Source organism: Pongo pygmaeus, chromosome 2 (assembly GCF_028885625.2).
Source record: "Pongo pygmaeus isolate AG05252 chromosome 2, NHGRI_mPonPyg2-v2.0_pri, whole genome shotgun sequence".
In the NCBI taxonomy this organism is placed as follows: Eukaryota; Metazoa; Chordata; class Mammalia; order Primates; family Hominidae; genus Pongo; species Pongo pygmaeus.
In genome coordinates, this window is record NC_085930.1 from 100,332,398 (window position 1) to 100,353,667 (window position 21,270).

A 21,270-nucleotide genomic window follows, 5' to 3' on the forward strand; every position below is an offset into this window, starting at 1 on the left:
TGGGACCTGAGCCTCTATCCCCTCACCTCCCCCTAGTTCAGCCTAGACCTGGTGACTGATATCCTCCCTTGGGGGAGTGGAGACAGCACAGCCAGAGGCCCCTCTGTGTCCCTGCCTGACTGGCCAAGGGTTAGTACAGCCCTGTGTTAACCTCTCTCCCATCCCAGCCCCCTCACCCCTCGCAGGAGGCTGATCAGAGCCTCCAATGGTCACAGGGCCTTTCCTGGTGGAGACATCTTGGTTTGTAACCCCAGGGGACTTCTGCCAGCACTGGCATCCTGTGGCCACCCAGAACACACAGCTGCACATGGCCAGGTGGCCACATGCTTGTGCAGTCTCCATTTCAGCAGGTAAGTAGATGAGACTGTCAGCTTCCCCTTCTCCCACCTCCTTGCTGTTAAAGATCACTATGTTGTCCCCTCAATGGCTGCCAAGGCCTAGAACATACGCGAAGATTCCAAAAAGAACTGGAATAATGGGTGCCTCTGGGAAGGAGGCCTGGTGGCCTGGTGTTGGGGCAGGGACACACCCTTTCATGCAGTTGAAAATGTTTTACTATGTGCATATCCTGCCTTTCCAAAATTAAAAAGGAAAAAGTAGTCACAATAAGGAAGTTGGCCATCTTTAGCACCTGCTATGTGTCAGGTTCTGCAATAAGCCCTGTACATCTAGCTGCTCCTTTCATTTGAACAACTGACCCTGAGGTAGGCACATTTAGTAGTGCCTTCCCTTAACAGATACGGAAGCAGAAGCTCAGAGGCTGGGAATCTGGTGAACTGCAGAGCCAGGATTCACACCCAGGCCACGTTGGCCACAGGGCTGGACTGGTGGTCAGCAAAGGGCCTGGTGCCCTTCAGCTCGGTGCTCACTGACCAAGCCCATGCGCATTCATGCCCACACATGCAGGCGCACACACACACACACACACACAGAGCGCGGCTCATGCGCCCCTCACCCAGAACTCAGCCTTGCCGTTGTTCTTCTTGCAGCGCTCAGCCAGCACCGACACACCCACGGTCACCTCAGACACTGGCTCCTCTGCTGCCCGCATTAGCACGATCTGGATGACGCGCCCCTCGTAGATGTGGGCATCGAATGTCGACTTCCACTCAGGATACATGGTCGGCTTCTTCTGCACCAGTGTTTTCCCACGCTCTGCAACCAGGCCAGGCAGGGAAGGTTGGGCCATGGCCCCTCGTCCCTCCCTCCTAGACCTCCACGGCCTTCCCCTGGCAGAATCTGCCCGACTCTCCTGCCTTGAGGGCCTGCTGTGGTCCCCCAGTGTCCTCTAGAGCACAGAACTACCTTGGGCACCCTGCTAGGTCCTCCCTCCAGGCCTTTGTTCCTGCTGTTCCCTCTTCCTCTGATCCTCTTGCTCCAGCTCCATTTAAATGTCGCCTGCCCTTATGCATTCACTCAGGGAACATGGGCTGACAGCTCCTGCATGCCAGCCATAATATTCGAGGTGCGGAACACAGCTGAAAGAAAAGCTACATCCAGGGCCTGTCCTCCTGGATCCCCAGGCCCAGGTGGCGAATGCACCAACTCCTTCCTCAAGTAACTGTTAAGTCACAGCTGTGATGAGACTGAAGAGGGCAAGGCTGGTAGTGCTAGACTTGCCTATGGTCAAGTGGCCACAGGGTCAAGCCTAAGGGTCAGGGAACATTTCCTAGAGGAAGGAACAGTTCAGCTGAGACCTGAGGGACAAATAGGGGTTCACCAGGCCAGGGCAAAAGCAAGAGGGAATGATGTGACGTATGTGCTTCCTCCAGGAAGTCCTCCCTGACCTCAGGTTCAGAGGGTGCCTTCTCTGGGCTTCCCTATTGCAGGACTCACTGCTTTTTGACGTGCCTGGTTTCCCCACCTGACTATGAACCCCATGAGGGCAGGGCCAGGTTAGTCCTAGAGCATGACAGTATCCTCAGTGCCCAGCACAGGCCCTGGCACAGATGGACATGTAAAAACTGCTGGCTAAAACAACCAGGGAGGAGGAGCCAGAAACTCCAAGCCTTCCAAGGAGGGCTCTATTTGGCCAGTGTTTGCAGCCCTATAGAGACTCAGTGGCCTCTGCCTTCATAGCTGAGTGGGGCAGGGAGTCAAGGATGAGGAAGAGCAGAATCCTTCAGAGGTTGCAGGGAACAAGGCCAGGCCCCCTCCAGTCCCTCCAGCTGGGCCCAGATTCCCAGTCCCTCTCCAGGGTCCAGCCTCCAGGCCTACCTGTGCTGAGTGCCTCCTTCATCTTCACGGCACAGAAGGGCTGGTTCACCTCATCCTCAGCCTGCAGGGAGCCCAGCTCGTAGGAGTTGAAGGCGATGCGCAGGAATGGTGCCATGGTGGGGCCTGCAGTAGGGCTGTGCACACAGAGGGGTGAGGCCAGGCGGCTGGGCAGGACCAGCGGGAACAGTCACGGGCAACACTCAGGGACCCACTCCCCCAGGGCTCTCCCATGATTGGGTTTGGACCACATGGTGCATACACACACTAGTCTCAGTTGCCAGTGTTAAAAACTGAGAGGTTTGCCAGGCACGGTGGCTCACACCTGTAATCCCAGCACTTTGGGAGGCCAAGGCAGGCAGATGGCCTGAGGTCAGGAGTTTGAGACCAGCCTGACCAACATGGTGAAAAGCCATCTCTACTAAAAATTAGCTGGGTGTGGTGGTGCATGCCTGTAATTCCAGCTACTCATGAGGCTGAGGCAGGAGAATCGCTTGAACCCGGGAGGCGGAGATTGCAGTGAGCCAAGATCGCACCACTACACTCCAGCCTGGGTGACAAGAGCCAAGCTCTGTCTCAAAAAAAAAAAAAGAAAGAAAAAGAAAAAGAAAAATATTGAGAGGTTTATGTAAGTCTGGATTTGTGGCGTCTCTGGTAAAACTGGAAAATGTGATGTTGGGCCCACTGGGCAACAGCCAGCTAGCACTGGGATGGCTGCCCTCCATCAATCTACCCCAGGCCAGGGGCACTCTCTTCACTCCTCCTACCTGGGCCCTGGTGGCATTTGCATCTGTCACCCCAAGATATTCATTTGGGGAGTCACTCAGTGACTCCCTAAGTACCCTATTGCTGGGTACCTGCTCCATGCCAGGCACCTGGTATGTGCCATTGTCACCTGGTAAGGGGACAGGACAGTACTGCCTCTTTCTCCCATCCTGTCCCATGCAGCCCTTCATGATTTTCTAAGTTTGGGGTTTTTTCTTCATAACTACCCAGGCAGACAAGCAGTGCCAAGATAAACACCCCCCACTTTTCAGATGGGGAAACTGAAACCCTAAGGCAGAATCAGAACCAAAAGCTGACATTCCACTAACTTGGCACCCACTTTGTTCAGGGATCAGGGCAGTGAGAGGCTCTGCCTACATCAGTGTGCCTGACCCTTCTAACTTGACCCCTTGGGGTCAAGTGCCTCTCGCTTGCCTGGAAGGTTGCCTGCACCTTCAAACTAATTATTTCCCCAAATATAAAACAGGTGGGCATGGTGGCTCACTCCCATAATCTCGGTACTTCAGGAGGCCAAGGTAAGAGGATCGCTTGAGGCCAAGAGTTCAAGGCAGCAGAGTGCCATGTAGTGCACTCCAGCATGGGTGGCAGAGTGAGACCCTATCTCTTAAAAAAAACCCAAACTGCCCAGGCACAGTGGCTCATGCCTGTAATCTCAGCACTTTGGGAGGCCAAGGCGGGCGAGTCACCTGAGGTCAGGAGTTCGAGACCAGCCTGGCCAACATGGTGAAACCCCATCTCTACTAAAAATACAAAAACTAGCCAGGCGTGGTGGTGCATGCCTATAATCCCAGCTACTTGGGAGGCTGAGGGCAGAAGACTGGCTGGAACCTGGGAGGCAGAGGTTGCAGTGAGCTGAGACTGCGCCATTGCACTCCAGCCTGGGCAACAGAGCGAGACTCTGCCTCAGAAAAATAATTAAAAAAAAAACCCAAACTGTATTTTAATGTTGAATGTAACGCTGACTGTGCCTTGAAGATTCATACACAGCAGCCTCCCACACTTCTGGGTTTCTCACCATTCTCTAAGTTTATGTTTACTACAGTAAGTGACTCCAAGGGGCTCCTCAGGTTGCCACTTGTGAAGGACACACAGGTGTGCAACCACCTATGTGCACACTGGCTCCTGCCCAGGCCCCACGAGGCTGCTCCACAGCCTTGGTTGAGGGAGCGCTCACTCGATTTTGTGCACATGCACATGTATTCACTCCATCCTGAACATAAGCCAGCACACAGGGGCACACTCAGACACACACGTGTGCATGCATACACAACAGCTGCCCAGCCTCAGATGACTTCCTCCAGCTCCTGCACAAGGTGGCCAGAGCAGCGGCCAGCTCTGCTGGGAGCTCCCAGCTCAGATGAGCTCACAGCAAATGCTGACCTCACCCTGCAGCCCAGCCCAGTGAGTCCAGGCAGCCCTCTGAGGCCAGCAGCTGCCAGAGCAGAGGGCAGGACCCAGGCAGGGCAGACCCCACCACATCCCTTGCCTGGCCCTGGCTCCTACTCAGTAGATGTGAGAGTGGGTGTGCAAGCTCACGCCTGAGCCCAAGTCCCGAAGCCTTCAGCCTGACACCAGCAGGTGGCCTGTGTGCCAGGCCAGCTGCCCTTGACCTCTTGGTGGGCCAGGGTGAGAGGGCCAGTTGGGGGCTGCTGCGGGCTGCTCCCCAGGCTGCAGCATGCATGAATCGGTGTGTGTGAGGTTGCACGGGTCTACAGGAATGCGATTATATGCAGCTATGGGAGTGGGTGGCACATGGTGGGCACTCAGTTAATACTGGAGTGAAAAAGCAAGCTGCGTGGGCCTGGCCTCACATATGTGCAGGAATCTGGGTGAGCATCCCAAACCCGTAAGCAAGACGGACATCTTGCCCCTTTTGCTGCCTGGCTTGTCCCTGAGGGTCCAAGAGATCCAGCACCCAGGTGAGTGCTCCCTGGGTCTGGAATGATTGGCAGGTCTGTGTCCACACATCCAGGGCCTAATCCCAGCAGATGCAGCTCTGCTGTTAGGAAAACCTGGAGACCCAGCTGGGGCAGCAAGCAACTTCTGAGTGCCTCGGAGGATGATGAGGGTTGAGGGGACAGGGGCACAGGGATAAAGGAGGAGCAAGTGTGTTGCAGGAGGCCTGGCCTCCTAGGGGAGAGAGGCTCAGGGCAGCACATGTGGCAAAATGATGGCCAGGCCACCTAGGTGCTGCATCCTGACACCAACGTTGCCTTGGCTGTGGACTCTGTGCAGGTCACTTGACCTTTCTGAGCCTCAGCACCCCCATTTCCTGATGAGCAATAGTCTCTTGGCTCAGAGTTGTGGGGATAATGAGAACTCACGTAGGATGAGGGCCACAATCAACCCAACAGGCCACGGGGAGGGGGGTCCTCTTACCACTATCACCCCCTCTCATTGCAGCATCCATCCCTCACTGTGCACCTCCCTTCGCAGTTTACAAAGCGCACTCGCACCCCCACTGCATCCATTCCCCCGCCCAGCAGCCTGGGAAGACAGTCCTGGTTACAGATCCCACTGCTCCGAAAGGGAAACCAGGTCTCCATGAACATACAATTTACTCAGGAGCACCAGATGCTCCAACACCGGCCAGCCAGGTCCTCCTCCCAGCCACCAACCCTTGGGGTCCAGCCCTGACAGCCCACAGGCTCCATGGCTTCCCTTACCCCCGGCCTGCCCAGCAGGAGGTATGCGTGGGGACCACCCCAGGACTGCATGGAGGGTGGAGGAGAGAGTGGGTCAGAGAAGCCCCAGGAGGGTGAGGCAGAGCCCAGGACCTGCCCACCCGAGGGTGGCCCTCCAGCTCTCTCAGGCCACACTCAGAGCAGCTGCTGCTCACAGTTAGAAGCCACTAGAGGGAAAACCACAAACACAGCAGGCCCCAGCCCTAAACCTGCACCGCCAGGCTGCAGTGCCATGAGAACTGGGGAGCCATGGTCTTCGTGGGCTGCCCCGAGGCTAACCAGCAGTAACCATAAATCAGACCCAACCTCCCAGGACTAAAACCAGGGCATGGGCTCTGGCCAGGTTCTGCCACCTCCTCTGTCCCTATTTGTACTACTCAGAGCCCCGTATCTTCTTCCATCACTGTGTGACCCTCAGAGAGGTCCTGGGCCTCTCTGGGCCACAAGTCCCTGCTCTGCACAGCAGAGTCAGAGTCTGCCCCCTACCTCTCAGAGTATATGGCAGGGAGGAGGGGGTGAAGCAGCAGCACAAAAGCAAGGTGTACTGACTATTTATAGCCCCCATGCAAATAGGACCTGGGCCACGGAGGCCCCAGAGGAAGGCCGCTGGCTCAGCCCCAGACTCATGGCCACTCTGCAGGGCCAGGCGGTGCCGGGGGCTCGAACCCACACAGCCTCCATGGGACAAGCTCCTTGGAGCCAGCTGAGGCCAGCCAGGCCTTTCCCAGCTGCCTAAGGGCTCCTAGTCTCTATTCTGCTTCTCCAGCCTACAGCAGAGGCAGCTTTATGAAGCAGAAAGCACCAGACTAAGGGTCAGTGTCTAGGTATGAATCTTGGCTCCTCCACTTAGAAGAAGGACAGTCCTTTTCTGAGGCCGACGATGTCACAGATTACCTCTGTAATTACATTAGCTCACTTTATCCCTATGCGGGTCCAGAAGGGATTTTACTGATGAAGAAACCAAAGCTCAGAGAAGCAAAGTGACTTTCCAAAAGGTCACACAGCAAGTAAGTGATGGAAGGATACATCCAGGCCTGCCTGATGTCGCATCGCAGGTCCTTTCCAGTATGCCATGTTGGGAAGAAGAGACAGAGAGAAAAGGGTAGAGGTGGACAGAAGAGGGTAGAGGTGGAGATGGATAAATGTGCCAGGATCAGCACACACAAACACACATGAAGACAGAGAAAACAGGGAGGTAAGGGCTCCAAGAGACAGGTACCCCATGCTTGACCAGTGGTCTTCCCCCCTGACCTCGCCACTTGGACCAGCCTCCATTTCCAAAACCTGGGGAAGGGCCAGGCACGGTGGCTCATACCTGTAATCTCAACACTTTGGGAGGCCGAGGCGGGCAGATCACCTGAGGTCAGGAGTTCAAGACCAGCCTGGCCAACAAGTGAAACCCCTTCTCTACTAAAATACAAAATTTAGCCAGGTGCGGTGGCGGGCACCTGTAATCCCACCTACTTGGGAGGCTGAGGCAGAAGAATCACTTGAACCTGGGAGGTGGAGGTTGCAGTGAGCCGAGATCATGCCACTGCACTCCAGCCTGGGCAATAAAGTGACACTCTGTCTTGAAAAAACTAAAAACAAATAAAACAAAACAAAAACAAAACCTAGGGAAGGCTTGGACACACTGGATCCCAGCCCCAGGGAATGTGAGCCCCAGATCAGCAGCCCAGAGGTAAGGAAAGGCAGTAGCTAGGTCAGGCCAGAGAAGGCAGGTCACCTCCTCTGGGACAAATGGAAACCTGTTCCCAGCCAGTACCCGGCAGTGGGCAAGATCGGCCTCAAGGTGATCAGAGTGACCTTGGGTTTGGAGCTCCCAGGCACAGAACTCCTGGTTGCCTCCAGCAGACAAGTATGTGTGCTGCACATCTACACGTTGCTGGTGTATACCAGCACAGGAGGCTGGGGTGAGGGACATGGCCTGAGGGGCGCCAGCAGAAACAGGAATGCATTTGCTAATTTTTCTGCATCACATGTAACTTGTTGGATAATGGTTTTGTCAAAGGTGAAAAACCCCAACAAGCCAATCTCTCCACAAGAGATAGGTCTTCAGAGACTGACACGCCCATCTCCTCATTGTACAGAGGAGGAAACTAAGGCCAAGGTCCTGCAGTGAGGTTCCCTGGCTCCCAGATCCAGCCTGGTCCCCTCCACCCCATCCCTTCCCTGGTGTTCGATTCTGCCTCACAGGCCACAGGATGATGCCTGTTGGTCAGAAGAGTAAGCTGGGCTGGAGGAAAGAGGCTTGATCAGGCTGCTGGGGGGAGGTGTGTGAGAGCAGAAGGAGGCTGCCTCAGAAACGTCTATGGGAGAAATGAGGTGACAGGCTGAGGTCAGTCAAAGCAAGGGCAATGAAAGACCAGCTGCAGCCCCTGGTGGGTATAGCGGGGTCTGGTTCCCTTGAACAGACCCCGGGGAGGCAGGGGATGTCCCCCATGCCACCTACTGCAGCCCTCTCCCACACACACCTGACGCCTGCCACGGAAGTCACAACTGCATGGCAGGTGGCACAAAGTGGGGGCCCTCCTAAGGATGCAGACTCTGCCTGGGGGAGTCCACAGTGCAGCCTGCCACAGCCTTGTGGATGAATAAAGGAGGGCAGAGGAGACCAAGGCCCAGGCAGGGGCAGGAAGGACAGTGAGAGGAAGTGTGATCAGCAGGAGGGTGCAGGACTGTTCCCGGCAGTCATGGCAGGGCAAGGGGGCCGGGCATGGTGGAGCTGCCAGGTTGGGTAGGCATGTGGGTGGTAGCTGGGCTGGGAGGCTGGCTGCCTAGATGGCCTTCCCAGCGGAAACAAGGCAAGGAGGCCATGCAGGTTTCACAACCCAGGAAGTGGGCTCAGCAAGAGGAACAGGAGGTGGGAGGGGAAGGGCTAGCAAGACCCTTTAGGGTTCCTCCACCAGGGCCCATCCCCCAGCCTCCACATGCCCAGCCTTGTGCTGAGATAAGAACCAGATCTATAGACTCAGGTCACAGCCAAGTCCCAGAGCAAGGGATGCTCCCCATACCTGCTCCTCCCAGGACAGGTACCTCATCCCCCAGCCAGGGCTCCTCCTGGGCCCCTCCCTCACCCCACACAGACCAACCAGTGCCTGTGGCCTCTCCTCCCCTTACCCAGCTCCCTCCCGGTTGTCACCATCTCTGGTCCCTCCCCTACCCATTCTTCCCACAGCTGGGAACCTCCTAGGCTCTCACTGCCCCTGGAGAAAGCCCAGACCTCTCCAGGCCTTCCAGGCCTTCCAGGCTACCCACTCCCTGGCCCTGTTCTGCTCTCTACCTCAATCCCGGCTCTGGCTACTCTGTGAACATGTGTCCCATTTCCCAGCCCCCATGTTTTTGCAGATGTTGTTCCCTCAGCTGGAACGGCCTTCTGAATTCCCACAGATCCTTCCAGGCAGCTCAGAAGGCTGGCCCTGGGGGACCCTTCCCACCTCTCAGGAAGCTAGCTGCTTTCCCACTGGTAACCTCTGCCACACCAGGCCCATGGAACTTACAGCCTGGTGGGAGCCAGTCACATAAATATGTGATTACAAAGGATGGTAAGACCTCTGTAGGATGCGCCACGCAGGCAGTGAGTAGTAGGGAGTGAGGGGGGCTGGAGGAGAATGGAGGCTGCAGGGACCTGTTTGCTGGGGGCCTTCAATCTGAGGGGTCAGCAGGAGCATAATGGCCTGCCCTGCCAGAGGGTCTGGAAGGGTCAGAGGGGCAGGACTTGGGAGCCTGGCTGTCATCGGCTCACATCCACCCCTGCCAGCTTGTGTGGGGTAAGGCCTCCTTGGAGGGAGGCCACCAGGCACAGGCCTCGAGTCACTAGCCAGCCCTAGGATATGAGGAGTCCTGGGCTCAGTCAGAGGGGGGTGCCCCAGGTACCCCTGAGAGAGGAACAAAGGCCCCTTCATGGCAGGAGCTAGAGAGCCAGATCCTGTGAGGACAAGGGGCCTCTGTGAGGAGCCAGGGTGGGGGATGCAGCTGGGCCTCTCCATGAATAACCACACATGTGTGCACACAGGCACACTCGCCAACCCAAACAGCACACAGGGAGCCCCACTCGACATTAGACACACACGCACACAGCTGGAGCCACAGGTATGTACACACACCGCTACGATGACTCAGGGGCACACACACACACAGAAACACACCCACATTCACCGGCTCTCACATCTCAACAGACACCCAGGCCCACACAGACCACACCCGACCACATACCTCCACATGCACGTGGGGTGCCACAAGCTATAATGTACACAGTGGCACAGAGATGCTCCAGGCAGACACAGAAACATACAGGCCTGGAAGGACCCCACATCCCTGACTAGAGTCTGGCACCATGAAGTCCAAGCAGCTTTTTCCACCGCAGCACCCAGGCACAATGGCTGGGGAATGGAAGAGGGGCAGAAGGGCAGCTGGTGTCAGGCTAGGCTGGGTCTTTCCACTCAGGGAGGCGAAGAAAGTCCCTCTTGATCCAGAGCAAAGTCTAAAGTGTGTAAGAGAAGGAGTGGGCTGGTCAGGCACATCACTGGGCAGGCCTCCGCCCGCCCGCCCACCTGCCTGCAGGGCCCTGAGGCTGTGGTGGAGGTTGAAGGTCACAGGTGGCAGTCACAGGCCTGGTGCACAGGGGGAGGGGAGGGCTTGAACCTGTGCTGGTAGGGCACCAAGCCGGGCACCCCAGGCACAAGTTCCATGAGCTGCAGGCTCACTGTGCAGAAACCGAAAGAGAGGTTGAGCAATTCAACCAAAGCCACAAAGCCAATGGGGCAGACCCAGGGGGAAGTAGGGAGAGAACCTCCAGCTCTAGTCCTAGAACTGCCCATCTGGCCTCCAACGGGGTGAGGGTATGTGTTTGGAGGTGGGAACAGCTCCTCCATCAGCCCCCCTTCCAAGAGCCCTACTCCTTAGCCCTTCTTTCTCCCACAGAGTTCCCACGATTTTCCAGATGGTTTACCATTGGAAACAATCGTTTTGTGTTTGGGAGAAGGCAAGATGGCCACCTAAGCCTTTTGCCAGTCATCCCCAGGATCTGGGCAGGACCCACATGATGCTTCCCCACTTTGGGGATCTTGAGAAAGCTGGGAGAGAGGCAGGACCATCCCGCATGGTGCGCCATCCCACAGTGGGCAGCGGACAGAGGAACCGGCGAGCTTGGACCTAGACAGGCCTAGCTCAGATCTGCTGCCTGGGTGCTCCGCGATCTTGGCCCAAGTGCTCTGGTGTCTTCCAGACTTCCTTGGATCAGCGGGAAAAGAGGCTCTGTTAAGCCCCCCAGCTGCAGGGTGCCCTGTTCTGGCCTGAGGCTCTGGGCAGAACTGGGCTGAGGCAGGCAGCATGAGTACACTGGCAGAGGCTGGCCAGCTACTGCCCCTCCTGGGGCTCCAGCCTCCCTGTCTCAACAATGGAGACCTCTAAGCTTTCTCCAGCCCTGACGCTGGAGGACCCTGGGATCCTCCTCCCGCCCCAACAACCCCAGCCCACAACCTACACCACGCAGACATCTGATCCAGCCTCAGGCCTTGGCGACTGCCTGCTCTGCTCTGCCTGTTTACCCAACACGGCCATAGACATGATCCAAAGCTTCCGGAGCTGTTGTGAAAACAGCAGCTCAGCCACCACAAGCCTGCCCTCCTGGGTGCCTTGGTGGAGACCTTTGAGGGACAGCCATCCCAGTCCTGTTCCTGGGCCTCTCAAACGCTCCCCCATCCCTTAGAAGGCCTGTTGAGCCCTCTCCTCCCCAATCCTGGCTTTAGGCTCCCTGTCTCTGCTTTGGGCCCAGACCCTCCTGAACTTCAGGCTTCTGGCCCCACCTGCCTCCCTGGCTTCACCACATGAATGACTCCAGAAGAGCTCAAGCCTGCCCACACCAGTCCCCCGCCGTTCCCCTCCTAGCGCTCCTCATCCACTAGGAGTGCACGAGCTCACGCAGTGGCTCAGGCCAGACAGCTCCCCCTGCTCCCCACACAATAAGGCCATCCCGTCTGCCACTGCAGCCTGTCCTCAAGTCTCAAATCCTCTTCTCCCACCACCACCATCCACAGGCTCTGCACCTGCCTTCTGACTGCTCTCCATCCTCTACCCTGGCCCCGACGGTCCCCCTGCTGCAGCCACCAGACGGGGCTTTTCAGACAGATTTTGTCACCCCCTGCCCAAGCCCCCGGTGCCTCTCATTGCCCCTCTGACAAGCCCAGACTCCTCCCCTCAGCCTGCTCCATGCAGCCTGCCCCCCGCCACCCCCCTCCCCATCGCCGTTACCTCCCTGACCTCTCGGGCAGCTGCCTTTCCCTCACTCCTGTGCCCCGGCCACGCTGACCCCTTTCAGTTCCCGAAGCAGCCAGTTCCTTCCCGCTTAGGAGCCTCTGGGCTTGCTGTTCCGTCTTCCTGCTCCACCCCACCCCACACAGTGGCTCTTTCCCATCGTTCATGTCTCACAGTACACCACACCCCCTGATCTGCCCATTTCACAGATGAGGCAAGTGGGGAACAGTCCAGTCTCTGGCTCAAGGGTGCACAGCCAGTAAATATCGAGCAAGGATTCAACCAGGGTCTGTCTGATGCCCGCAGAAGTCCTGCTCTTAAGCCTTCAGGATACCCTCAATCACACTTCCCACCCAGGCCCATCCATCTTTCACTCTCCAGCCCTCAGGCCCGCGCTGTTTGCATCACTGTCCTTACCACTCCTCAACACTCCTCACCCCCAGCCTCTGGGCCCCACACAGTGAAGGCCAACGCTTAGCCCAACCCTAACTGTGCTGACCTTCTTTGTGTCCCTGGGACAGGCTGGGCCCTGCCCCCAGCTGCCATGGGTGTAGGGGGTTTTCTAGCTCCCCCTACTCTTCTAACCTCCATCAGTCCCAGATGCCCACTCCCTGCCCCAGTCCAAAGGCTGACTCCTTTGGGGTCTGAAGGGTAAGCAGGCTGGCAGGAGGGCTTACATCCACCCCCTCGTTCCCAGCCAATTCTCCCAGCCTAATGTCCTGCAGGAGGCCAGAGCCTGAGAGGGCCAAGGGGAGCCCTGAGGGGGCAGCAGGCAGCTGCAGACTGCCTTTCCCCTCCCTGCATCCATTTGTCATGAGATCTATTTTCTCCCTTTAAAAGGGAGTGAGGGGGAGAAGAGCAGGCAGGGGCTGGACTGCTGAGTGGGTGGAGCTGCTCCAGCAGGAGCTCCTCTCCTCGGAGGACATGGAACCTATTGAACAAGTAGGGCACTGCCACTGGAGGCAGAATTGAGGGGGATGAGGGAGTCAGAGACCTGGCTCCTCGGCCAGGCTCCATAGCCACCTGGCCATGTAACACTGGGCCAGTGCCCAGCCCATCAGATAATAATAACCCCGCATCAGTCCCACTTGCTATTTTTTGAATAGTTCCCATGAACTGGGCTCTAAATGCTTTACATAACTACAGTTTCTACTCATTCAACTCTGACAAGGAGCTAAGCACGATGCTAGCTACTTTGCATATGTTATCTGTCATTTCCGCACAACCTCATCAAGATGGATGCTATCATTATCTCATCTGCTATCATTATCTCTGTTATCAGGGGGAAACTGAGGCACTGAGCAGCAAAGCCACTTGCCCAGGTTCATTCATAGAGCTGCTGGGAGCTGCCTAGTCACTGAGATGCAGCCCAGCCATCACCTCTCTCAAGGGGGCCATGCCTACCAGAGTTGATGCTCTTGAGCCTCGGCTTACAGGCTCAGAGAAAGAAAGGAGCCACGGTTGTGGGGACTGCAGGGGACTTCGTGACCTGCCCCCTGCCCTTCTCCTAGAGCCCCCTAAAAAGGCCTGGGCAGCCCTGGCAGTGAAAAGCCTGGTCAGTCAGCCTAACCCGGTGGCCAGACGCTGCTCCCGGGCAGGCAAGGCGGGGCGGAGCAAGGCGTAGAGCCGCGGACGGAGGGCTGGTCAGTCCCACTCCAAAACCACTTCCTGGGCAGCTCAGAGGAAGTGAGCCTCCGGAAACGCCTTGGACAGATGGGCCTCTCCCCTAGGCCCAGGCGTTGGGAAGTGAACAGACAGCCCCTGCCAACCTCTCAGTCCCTAGAGCCCAGCAACTCCACTCCCTCTAGGCATGGACGCTGTGGGGGACACAGGAGTTGATAGGACCCCCACCCACTGTGAGCACCTTGGCCCCATGGCCAGACAGCCTACTTCCTCTGCTGTAGCAGCAGGCACACGGTGCTGGCACAGCTGACACAGCCTCTCCCCCGCATTCGTGCCTCCCATCTCTCATGCCAATCCCTGGTCGGCCTGGAGCCTGGGGCCAGGTGGGCAGGGTGGCTGCTGAATGCATGGGCAGAGCCCATCTACCAGGGTGGCCCAGCCCTCCTTACTGAGATCACAACCACACCTGGAACGTCCCCCTCAGGTGCCAGATGCAGGCGACCTGGCTGGGCTGTAACTCTTGACCAGAGCCCCCCTTCCTGACCCCAAAATGGGCACAGTGTGGTATGTGTGGGCAGGCATTTGAGTGCATGGATGCCAACGGTAACTGGGAGAGCATCTGTGCGTGTGTGAGTGTGCCATGGGTGGCTGCATGTGAGCACCTGTGTACCTGCATGCCCACATGCGTGGTGCACATACAGGAACTCATGAGTCTGTGGGTGTGCGTGCCCACTGCAGCCTAGCTTGCCATATCCCCGTGTGAGCACGCATATGTCTGTGCAGCTGGCGGGTGATGTCTGAGGGTTTACAGTGGGCTGTCTCCAAGACTAATCAAACTCCTTAGAAAACAAGGCTGAGTGACGGAAAGGGCTGGCTCTTCAGAACTTAGGTGGCAGAGGCCCCTACACAGCCAAAGGCACTTTACTTCCTCCACACCAGGTTTAGGGATAGGTCCAATGCACAGAAGGCCCAGTGAAGACTGCTCCTGTTCTGCCCCAACTCCTACCCCGGAGTGAAGGCCCTGACCTCCTTTCTGCCCCCTAACCCAGAGTCAGGCCCAGGAAGCCCAGGCTTTATGGCTCTAGTCACAGACCTATAGGTGCGTAACAGCCAGTGGGGTTGGCTGTGGGGGTCTGCTCAGGGAGCACTCCTGGAGGAAAGACAGTCTTTGCTATCCCCCCACTGTTACTCCCAGGCTCCAGCTTCATTAGCACCCATACCCACCACCAGAACCCTGCTCACTGGGGCCCAGTCACCCAGTCACCAGCCTGGAATGAGTGCGGAGTCACCCACAGCAATGTTTTCATGGTAATAGGGCTGAAGGAGGCAAGGTTTGCCCCAAAACAAGGAATTTCTAGCTTTCTGAGGGGCTTCAGAGAGACTGCAGCCTTCCCAGCATTGTTCCAGACTCTGCCTAGCTCCCCTTGAATCTGGAAGCTGAAGAGAGGGACTGAGCCCTGCTCGGGCTCCAGAGAAGCTGGGGAAAATGGAGGGGCCTGGGGTGTGGAAGACAGCTCAGCTATACCTGGAGCTGGAGACCCCATTCCATCCCCCTGCAGTGTCCAACCCACTGTGGGGCCCACAGGGAATCCCAGTGTCCTTGTGTGATGATGAGGACAGTTTGAGGCAGATACAGGGCCATGGAAAAGCTGATACATCCATCCACCCTCAAACCTTGGCCCACGAGCCACTGTCTCTCTAACTGACCAAAAAAGTGTTACTACTTTTTGCCCCAAATTAATGGTAGGCCCCAGGCCTCCGAGCTCCAAGGTGAGAGCATTCTGGGGCCAAAGCCAGGTTCCAGGCAGGAAGTTCCTCATGAGCAGAGAGCCCCTCATAGAGAGGGCAAACAGCTGTGGCCCCTGGGCACACAGGGCCCACAACCAGATCAAGGACTCTGCACGCATGCCCAACCCCATCCAGTCCCACAGCAAAGGACAAAGAGGCCAGAGAGGAAGGCTATACCAGCGCACCATCCATCTGCCTAAGAGAACTCAGTCCTACCTGGGGCTCCCAGCTCCCGCTTGTCCTTAGTCCTGGCTCCCGCTGCTGCTGCAAGGCACCAACCACCAGGAGAAAAGGGCCTGCCCCCTTGCCTGGCCAGTTCCCTGCAGACCTGTAGGAACAGGAGGAAACAGCTGAGCAGGGAGGCACCGCCAAACAGGCTCTCCCCATCCACCAGTCCCAGCATGGCTGACAGGCCCAGTTCAGTCTCTCCTGGCCCTAAAACCTCGGGTCTCTCTGGATGTGGCTTTCCCTTCCTTGAAATGTGGTGGTGGGCCCAACTTTTCCTGGGCACCGCTATTTGTCCACTCCATGTTAGGGGCTGGAACACTGTGTCCCTGCCCTCAGCACATTTCCAGCCTGGTGAGGAAGCCAATAACACAGCAAAAACCTGTTCCTAACCCTCCTGTCTGCGGGAGGTTACCCTGCAGGTTTAGGAGTCCTAGGATGCAACAAAGTACCACCACTTTATGTCCTGGGGCAATTCCCCTGAGCCTCAGTTTTTTTAATGGGGAAACTACTAGCCCCCTCTCCCCAGGTGGTTCTGAGGTTCCATGTGGCGTGCCAGCTCCTGTGCTGGACTCAACGTTGAGAATGCCAAATGAATAGTGACTTTTTTTTTTTAAAATGTGGCAGGGACTTGCTCTATCGCCCAGGCTGGAGTGCAGTGGCACGATCTTGGCTCACTGCAACCTTTGCCTCCTGGTCTCAAGTGATTCTCGTGCCTCAGCCTCCTAAGCAGCTGAGATTACCGGTGCGCGCCACCACGCCCAGCTAATTTTTGTATTTTTGGTAGAGACAGGGTTTCACCATGTTGGCCAGGCTGGTCTCAAATTCCTGACCAAGTGATCCACCTGCCTCGGCTTCCTAAAATGCTGGGATTACAGGTGTGAGCCACCGTGCCCAGCCTGAAGAGTGACATTTTTTAATCTCTTGTTTTGTGCCTTATAGTTCAGGTGATTCTCACATTACTATTGTGCCCATTACACAGCTGAAAAAACTGAGGCCTGGAGATATCCTGGGAGGAAGAAATGGCAAAGGTAGCAAGGTACTCTGTGTCTCCTGGCTGAAAGGCCTAAGCATTTTCTCTGAAGGCCAGCTCAAGCCTCTAAGAAAGATTCTGCTCCCCAGATGTGAACCCCTCCCCCAGCTGGAGACCCCCATCACCATTCCCTGGGGGCAGAGGCATCCTTGGCTTTATCTTTTTGTCTGTACTTTAAATTATTTCTAATTTTAATCTAAACTGTGCCAGCTAAATGGTGTCAGCGCCCTGCAGTCACAGCTCTGAATCACCCCCCACCCCTGTCTCCCCCATCACTACTACTGACACTAAGGGCTGGTGAGGGAGGGGTTGTCATGCAGGCTGAACAGGGCTGGGTACTGGGGGCTCTGTCTGGGCATCCCCGCTCCCTCAAGCTGCTTGGTCAAGGAGATGGGAAGGGGCAACAGACAGGCAGGAAATTGGGTTGGATACTGTCTGGGCTTTCTTTAGCCCCAGCTCCCAGGAGAATGGGAACCGTATAGCTGGGGGTGGTGACAACAAAAGACTTCGCATGTGCTGTGTTCTCACTGTGGGCCAAGACTGTGTTAAAGGACCTTTAACATAGGAACTTTTGTCCTCACAACTTTCTCCATTCTGCAGATAAGGACACTCAGCCTTGAGAGGCCTAGCTTGGGTCTCTTGCTCTTAACAGGCACAAGCAAGTACTGGAGCCCAAATCATTCTTGGGTACAGAGCCCGAGGTCTTGGTCACAACACTACAAACCCCAAGACTTGCCCTCTAGCCCTCTCCATGTGCACACCCACATCCTCATGGTCTCCCACACACTCACACACACACCCCCACACTGGGCTCTCACCTTCCCTCCCAGCACTGTCACCACACACCTTGTCACACCCCCTCCTGCTGCTAACACCCACGCCCAGGCACTCTCGGTTCCCCACAATCAGGCACTCCCCAAGCATACACCGGCAGTTTCATAGACTGTGTCCCACCAGTCACACACTCCTACCACGGCCACACGCTGCCAGGCTTACCCCAGCACTGTCCCATCACATAGCCCTCACACCACCCATCAGCCAGGTACAGCTGTCCAGACACCTCCACACCTCTCCATCTCACACACACACGCACACACACAGCCACACACATCACACATGCACCATACAGCCTCCCTCTGCTGGCCTGCTCACCACACCCCAGCTCACTCCACAGCAGGAACGAGGAAACCCCAGGGATCAGTCCCCTCCCTTAGTGACCAGGTGAGCCTGGTCACAGAAACTCAGTGGCAGAGGGAGAACCACACGTGAGTACACACACATACACACACTTATACAGATACACTCACACATGAGCCTGGTGGGTAGGCACCCAACACCAGGGGCTTCCACAATTAACAGATCTAACGTACTCATGGCCAGTTGGTCACCATGATATACCTACCCAGTGTGCAACACTGAAACCTCCAGACACACAGGGACACACACACTAGCAGGCAAGGACATACACACACACAAGAGTCTGGTGACAACAAACACACCAAGAATGGTACACACAGTTGCAAAAGACACACACAGAGCCTCAGGACACAGACATACACACATACACACAAGCAAGTCACACATGCGAAAAAGGACATACATGCACAGGCAAGTCCCACAGCGACAGACAGCACAGAAGCTGACACAGACACACAACATACCCACACACCCAGATACCAGTGACTTAGCACAAGAAGACAGCGTCCACGCATACAGGGTAGGCGTCAGAGAAGGGGACCCCCCCCCACCCACTCACAGCAGATCCTTCTCACCAGGTTTAAGGCGGGGCTCGGTGGGGCTCTCCCCTGTCCCAGGAGAGAGGGAATTGGGGAAGTGGGAGCAGTTCCGATGGTGCTCTCCTTCTGCCTCTCCACCGCCAGCCAGGAGGACGCCCCCCACACCTCCTCCCCTCACCTGGCAGAGCCCCCACAACGAGAGTGGCATCTGGGTTGGGGCGAGTACAGACCGCACCGGGCAGGGGCCACCCTGGGAGGGGTCTCAGAGGGGCGGAGGGGTGGGGTGGGAAGGGGGATGGTGGAGACTGGAGCCACGCCCAGCCCAGAGATGGACGAAGGGACGGAGAAAGACTCTTGAGACCGAAAGAAGAGACAGCGAGGAAGAGGCGCCGCGCGGGTCGGGCCTCCAGGGACCCAGGGGCGGGAGGCGAGGCCCGGCGGGCGGCCTGGCCTGGGCGCCGCGGTAGAGCGGAGAGGCGGCTGGACCGGCAGGGGGCGGCGAGCGTGGGCCGGGGGCGCGGCTCCGGGAGGACGGGATCGAGGGGGCGGCGGGCGGGGGTAGGGGTGGGGGTGGGGCAATGGAGCACGCGGAGGGCAAGGGACGGACGGATCGGGTGGCGAGGGACGGAAGGATCGGGTCTCGGAGAGGCGCGCAGGGGGAGAACACAGAGTGGGTGGCGACAGCCGGACGGACATAGGGCCCGGGAGAGAGTCGGGAGGAACGGACGGGCCCCTCGGAGGAGCGGGAGACACACGGGCGGGTGGAGGGGCCGGGAGCGGGCAGACAGAAGGACCTCAGCCCCCACTGTCTAGCGGAGGGACAGACAGACGGACAGGGGGACGGAGTCACCGGCAGGTCTCGGCGCGGCGGGACTTTCGCTGACCGCGGCTCAGTTTCTCAGTTTCGGAAACGGGAACTGGGGCGGGAAGGGGGAAGGAAGGGCGCCGCGCCCTCGAGGTAGCCCCGATCCCGCGCCCGGACCCGGCCCTCACTTACCTCCCGGCGCAGGGGCAGGCGCCAAGGGTCGCGGCGGCAGCGGCGGGGACGCGGCTCCCCGGCGCGCGCGGACGGGGTTCGGCGCGGGGCTGACTGGGATGGGCCCAGCAGCCGGTGAGGTGTGGCCCGGGCCTCGGCGCGGCTGGCGGGCGCCGGGGGTCGCTGGGGAGATGTGGGCTGCAGCCTCCTCGGGCTCCGGCGCCGCGGCACACGGAAGTGCGAGGGGGCGGGGCCGAGCGACCTCACCCAGGTGCCGCCGGCCCCGCCCCCGCCAGGCCCCGCCTCGCCAGCTGCAACCGCTGACAGCGTCCCTCCGCGTCTGCTTGCGCGGGACACCGAGTCTCTCGGCCCCTCTGCCCTCCCTGGCCCTCTTCGCATCCTCCCGCCATTAGCGCGCAGCCAGCCCTCAGAAGGGGCCCATTTTACAGAGCAGGACGCTGAGGCCCGGTAGGGAGGCGCCCCCCGCCCGCTGGGGCCTGGGAGGGGCCGGCGGGGGTTCCCCCGCTCCCCACGCCCACGCCCGGGACTCCCCACTGGCCAGCTGGCCCGCCTCTCCTGGCCCCACTCCTGCTCTTCCTGTTGGCTGGAGCTCGGACGCGGCCGGGCTCGGTGCCCGCCGCCAAGCCCGCTGTCCCGGCTCTGCCCCAAAGACTGAGCTGGTTAGACTCCAGGGTCGGAGGTTCTCGCTGGTCGGGCGCTGCACTGCTCCTCAGGCGGTTCTGGGAGCTGCCCCTACCCCGACTGACAGCTGCCCCTACTCCGATTGGCAGTCTTCTGCTTTCCTGCCCCCACCTTCGCGACCTCTCTATTGCTCCTGGCAGGCGCCTGAGCCTCCTTTCCAGACGTGGAACTTGGTTGTCAGCCATAACTCATTCATTCATTCATTCACTCATTCATCTATTCACCGAGTGTCCCCTAGGCTCAAAGTCTAGGGACCAGTTGGGGTTCTAGGGAGTCCATTCCCCTGTCCCCAGAGCTCAGAAAGCCAAGACATTAGCCTTATACTCATCCAAAGAAATGTCACTTCCCAGGAGACAAAATAGAGGGTTCCAGGTCCCGGGGAACCACCTCGAAGGGATAGGGAAAGTCTAGACAGCTCTTCCCAGCTGAGACACAAGGGATGGAAGTGGGCGACAATCCCTGAGGCGGCCTGAGCTGAGAAAGGGGCTTGTGACAGAGACAGGCCATTGGACTTTGGTCTTCTCACGGAGCCACGAGAAGGTGGTGAAAGCTATTACAACCAGGCAGGACGACAGGCTCAAGGGGGCTCCTGCGGGATAGATGGGGCAGAGGGACAGCAGGGCAGAGGAGAGGCTGGATGGGGGACAGAAGGGCTGCCACGTTGTTCAGGTGGGAGGACCCTGGGTTGAGATTGGGGAAGATGGATGGGGAGAAAAGGCCAGACCAGGTGGGTTCAAGGACTATCCTTTGGGAAAGACATTGTCTCTTCACACCCAGGCCTTGAGCATGCTGTTCTCTGGGCCTGAATGCCATTTCCCACCCCACCCCCAAACCTCTGCCTGCCCTGGTTGTGTCCATTCAAATGTCCCTCCTCCCTGATGCCCAGTTGTAATGCACGACACTTCCCTGAGTGAAGGACCATATTCATAAGCCTGTTCTGTGTCCTGATCCCATCCCACCCCACCCATCATGCCCCATGGCTTCCCTGGGGTTGGACTGGAGGAAAGGGTGCACAAGGTGAGCCTCAAGTGACCTTTGCCCACTTGGGATCAGGTTTCCTTCGGCTCCTCCTTCAGGTCCACAGTAAGCCAACCCAGCCTCTCCCTCAACATAAACAACAGGCCCAGGGACTGCAGCCAGAGGGAGGACTGACACTTGAGGAGCTCCAGGTCCAGCCACCAGACCTTTGTTCCCACTCCGTGTGGTTCACCATAGAAGAAGGAAATGAATAATCATGGCTATCGCTGA

General features: G+C 57.8%; 1 protein-coding gene across 5 annotated transcripts in view; it reads right to left on the reverse strand.

Annotated features, from left to right (window-relative positions):
- Positions 1-19,561, reverse strand: part of PRKCD (protein kinase C delta) — a 31,517-nt gene extending 11,956 nt beyond the window's left edge. Inside the window, exons 1-4 of one of the 5 annotated variants that reach the window (XM_054483872.2) lie at positions 19,342-19,550; positions 15,567-15,678; positions 2,218-2,351; positions 956-1,155 (exon numbers count right to left, since the gene is read on the reverse strand). In XM_054483872.2, the coding sequence (XP_054339847.1) occupies positions 956-1,155; positions 2,218-2,332 (315 nt within the window). In that variant the 5' untranslated portion in view covers positions 2,333-2,351; positions 15,567-15,678; positions 19,342-19,550. Of the gene's footprint in view, positions 1-955; positions 1,156-2,217; positions 2,352-9,899; positions 9,998-15,566; positions 15,679-19,341 lie in introns of those variants that run through there. The other 4 variants (XM_054483873.2, XM_063661058.1, XM_054483871.2 and 1 more) reach the window with 4 other exon arrangements.
- Between the last annotated feature and the right edge of the window lie 1,709 nt (positions 19,562-21,270).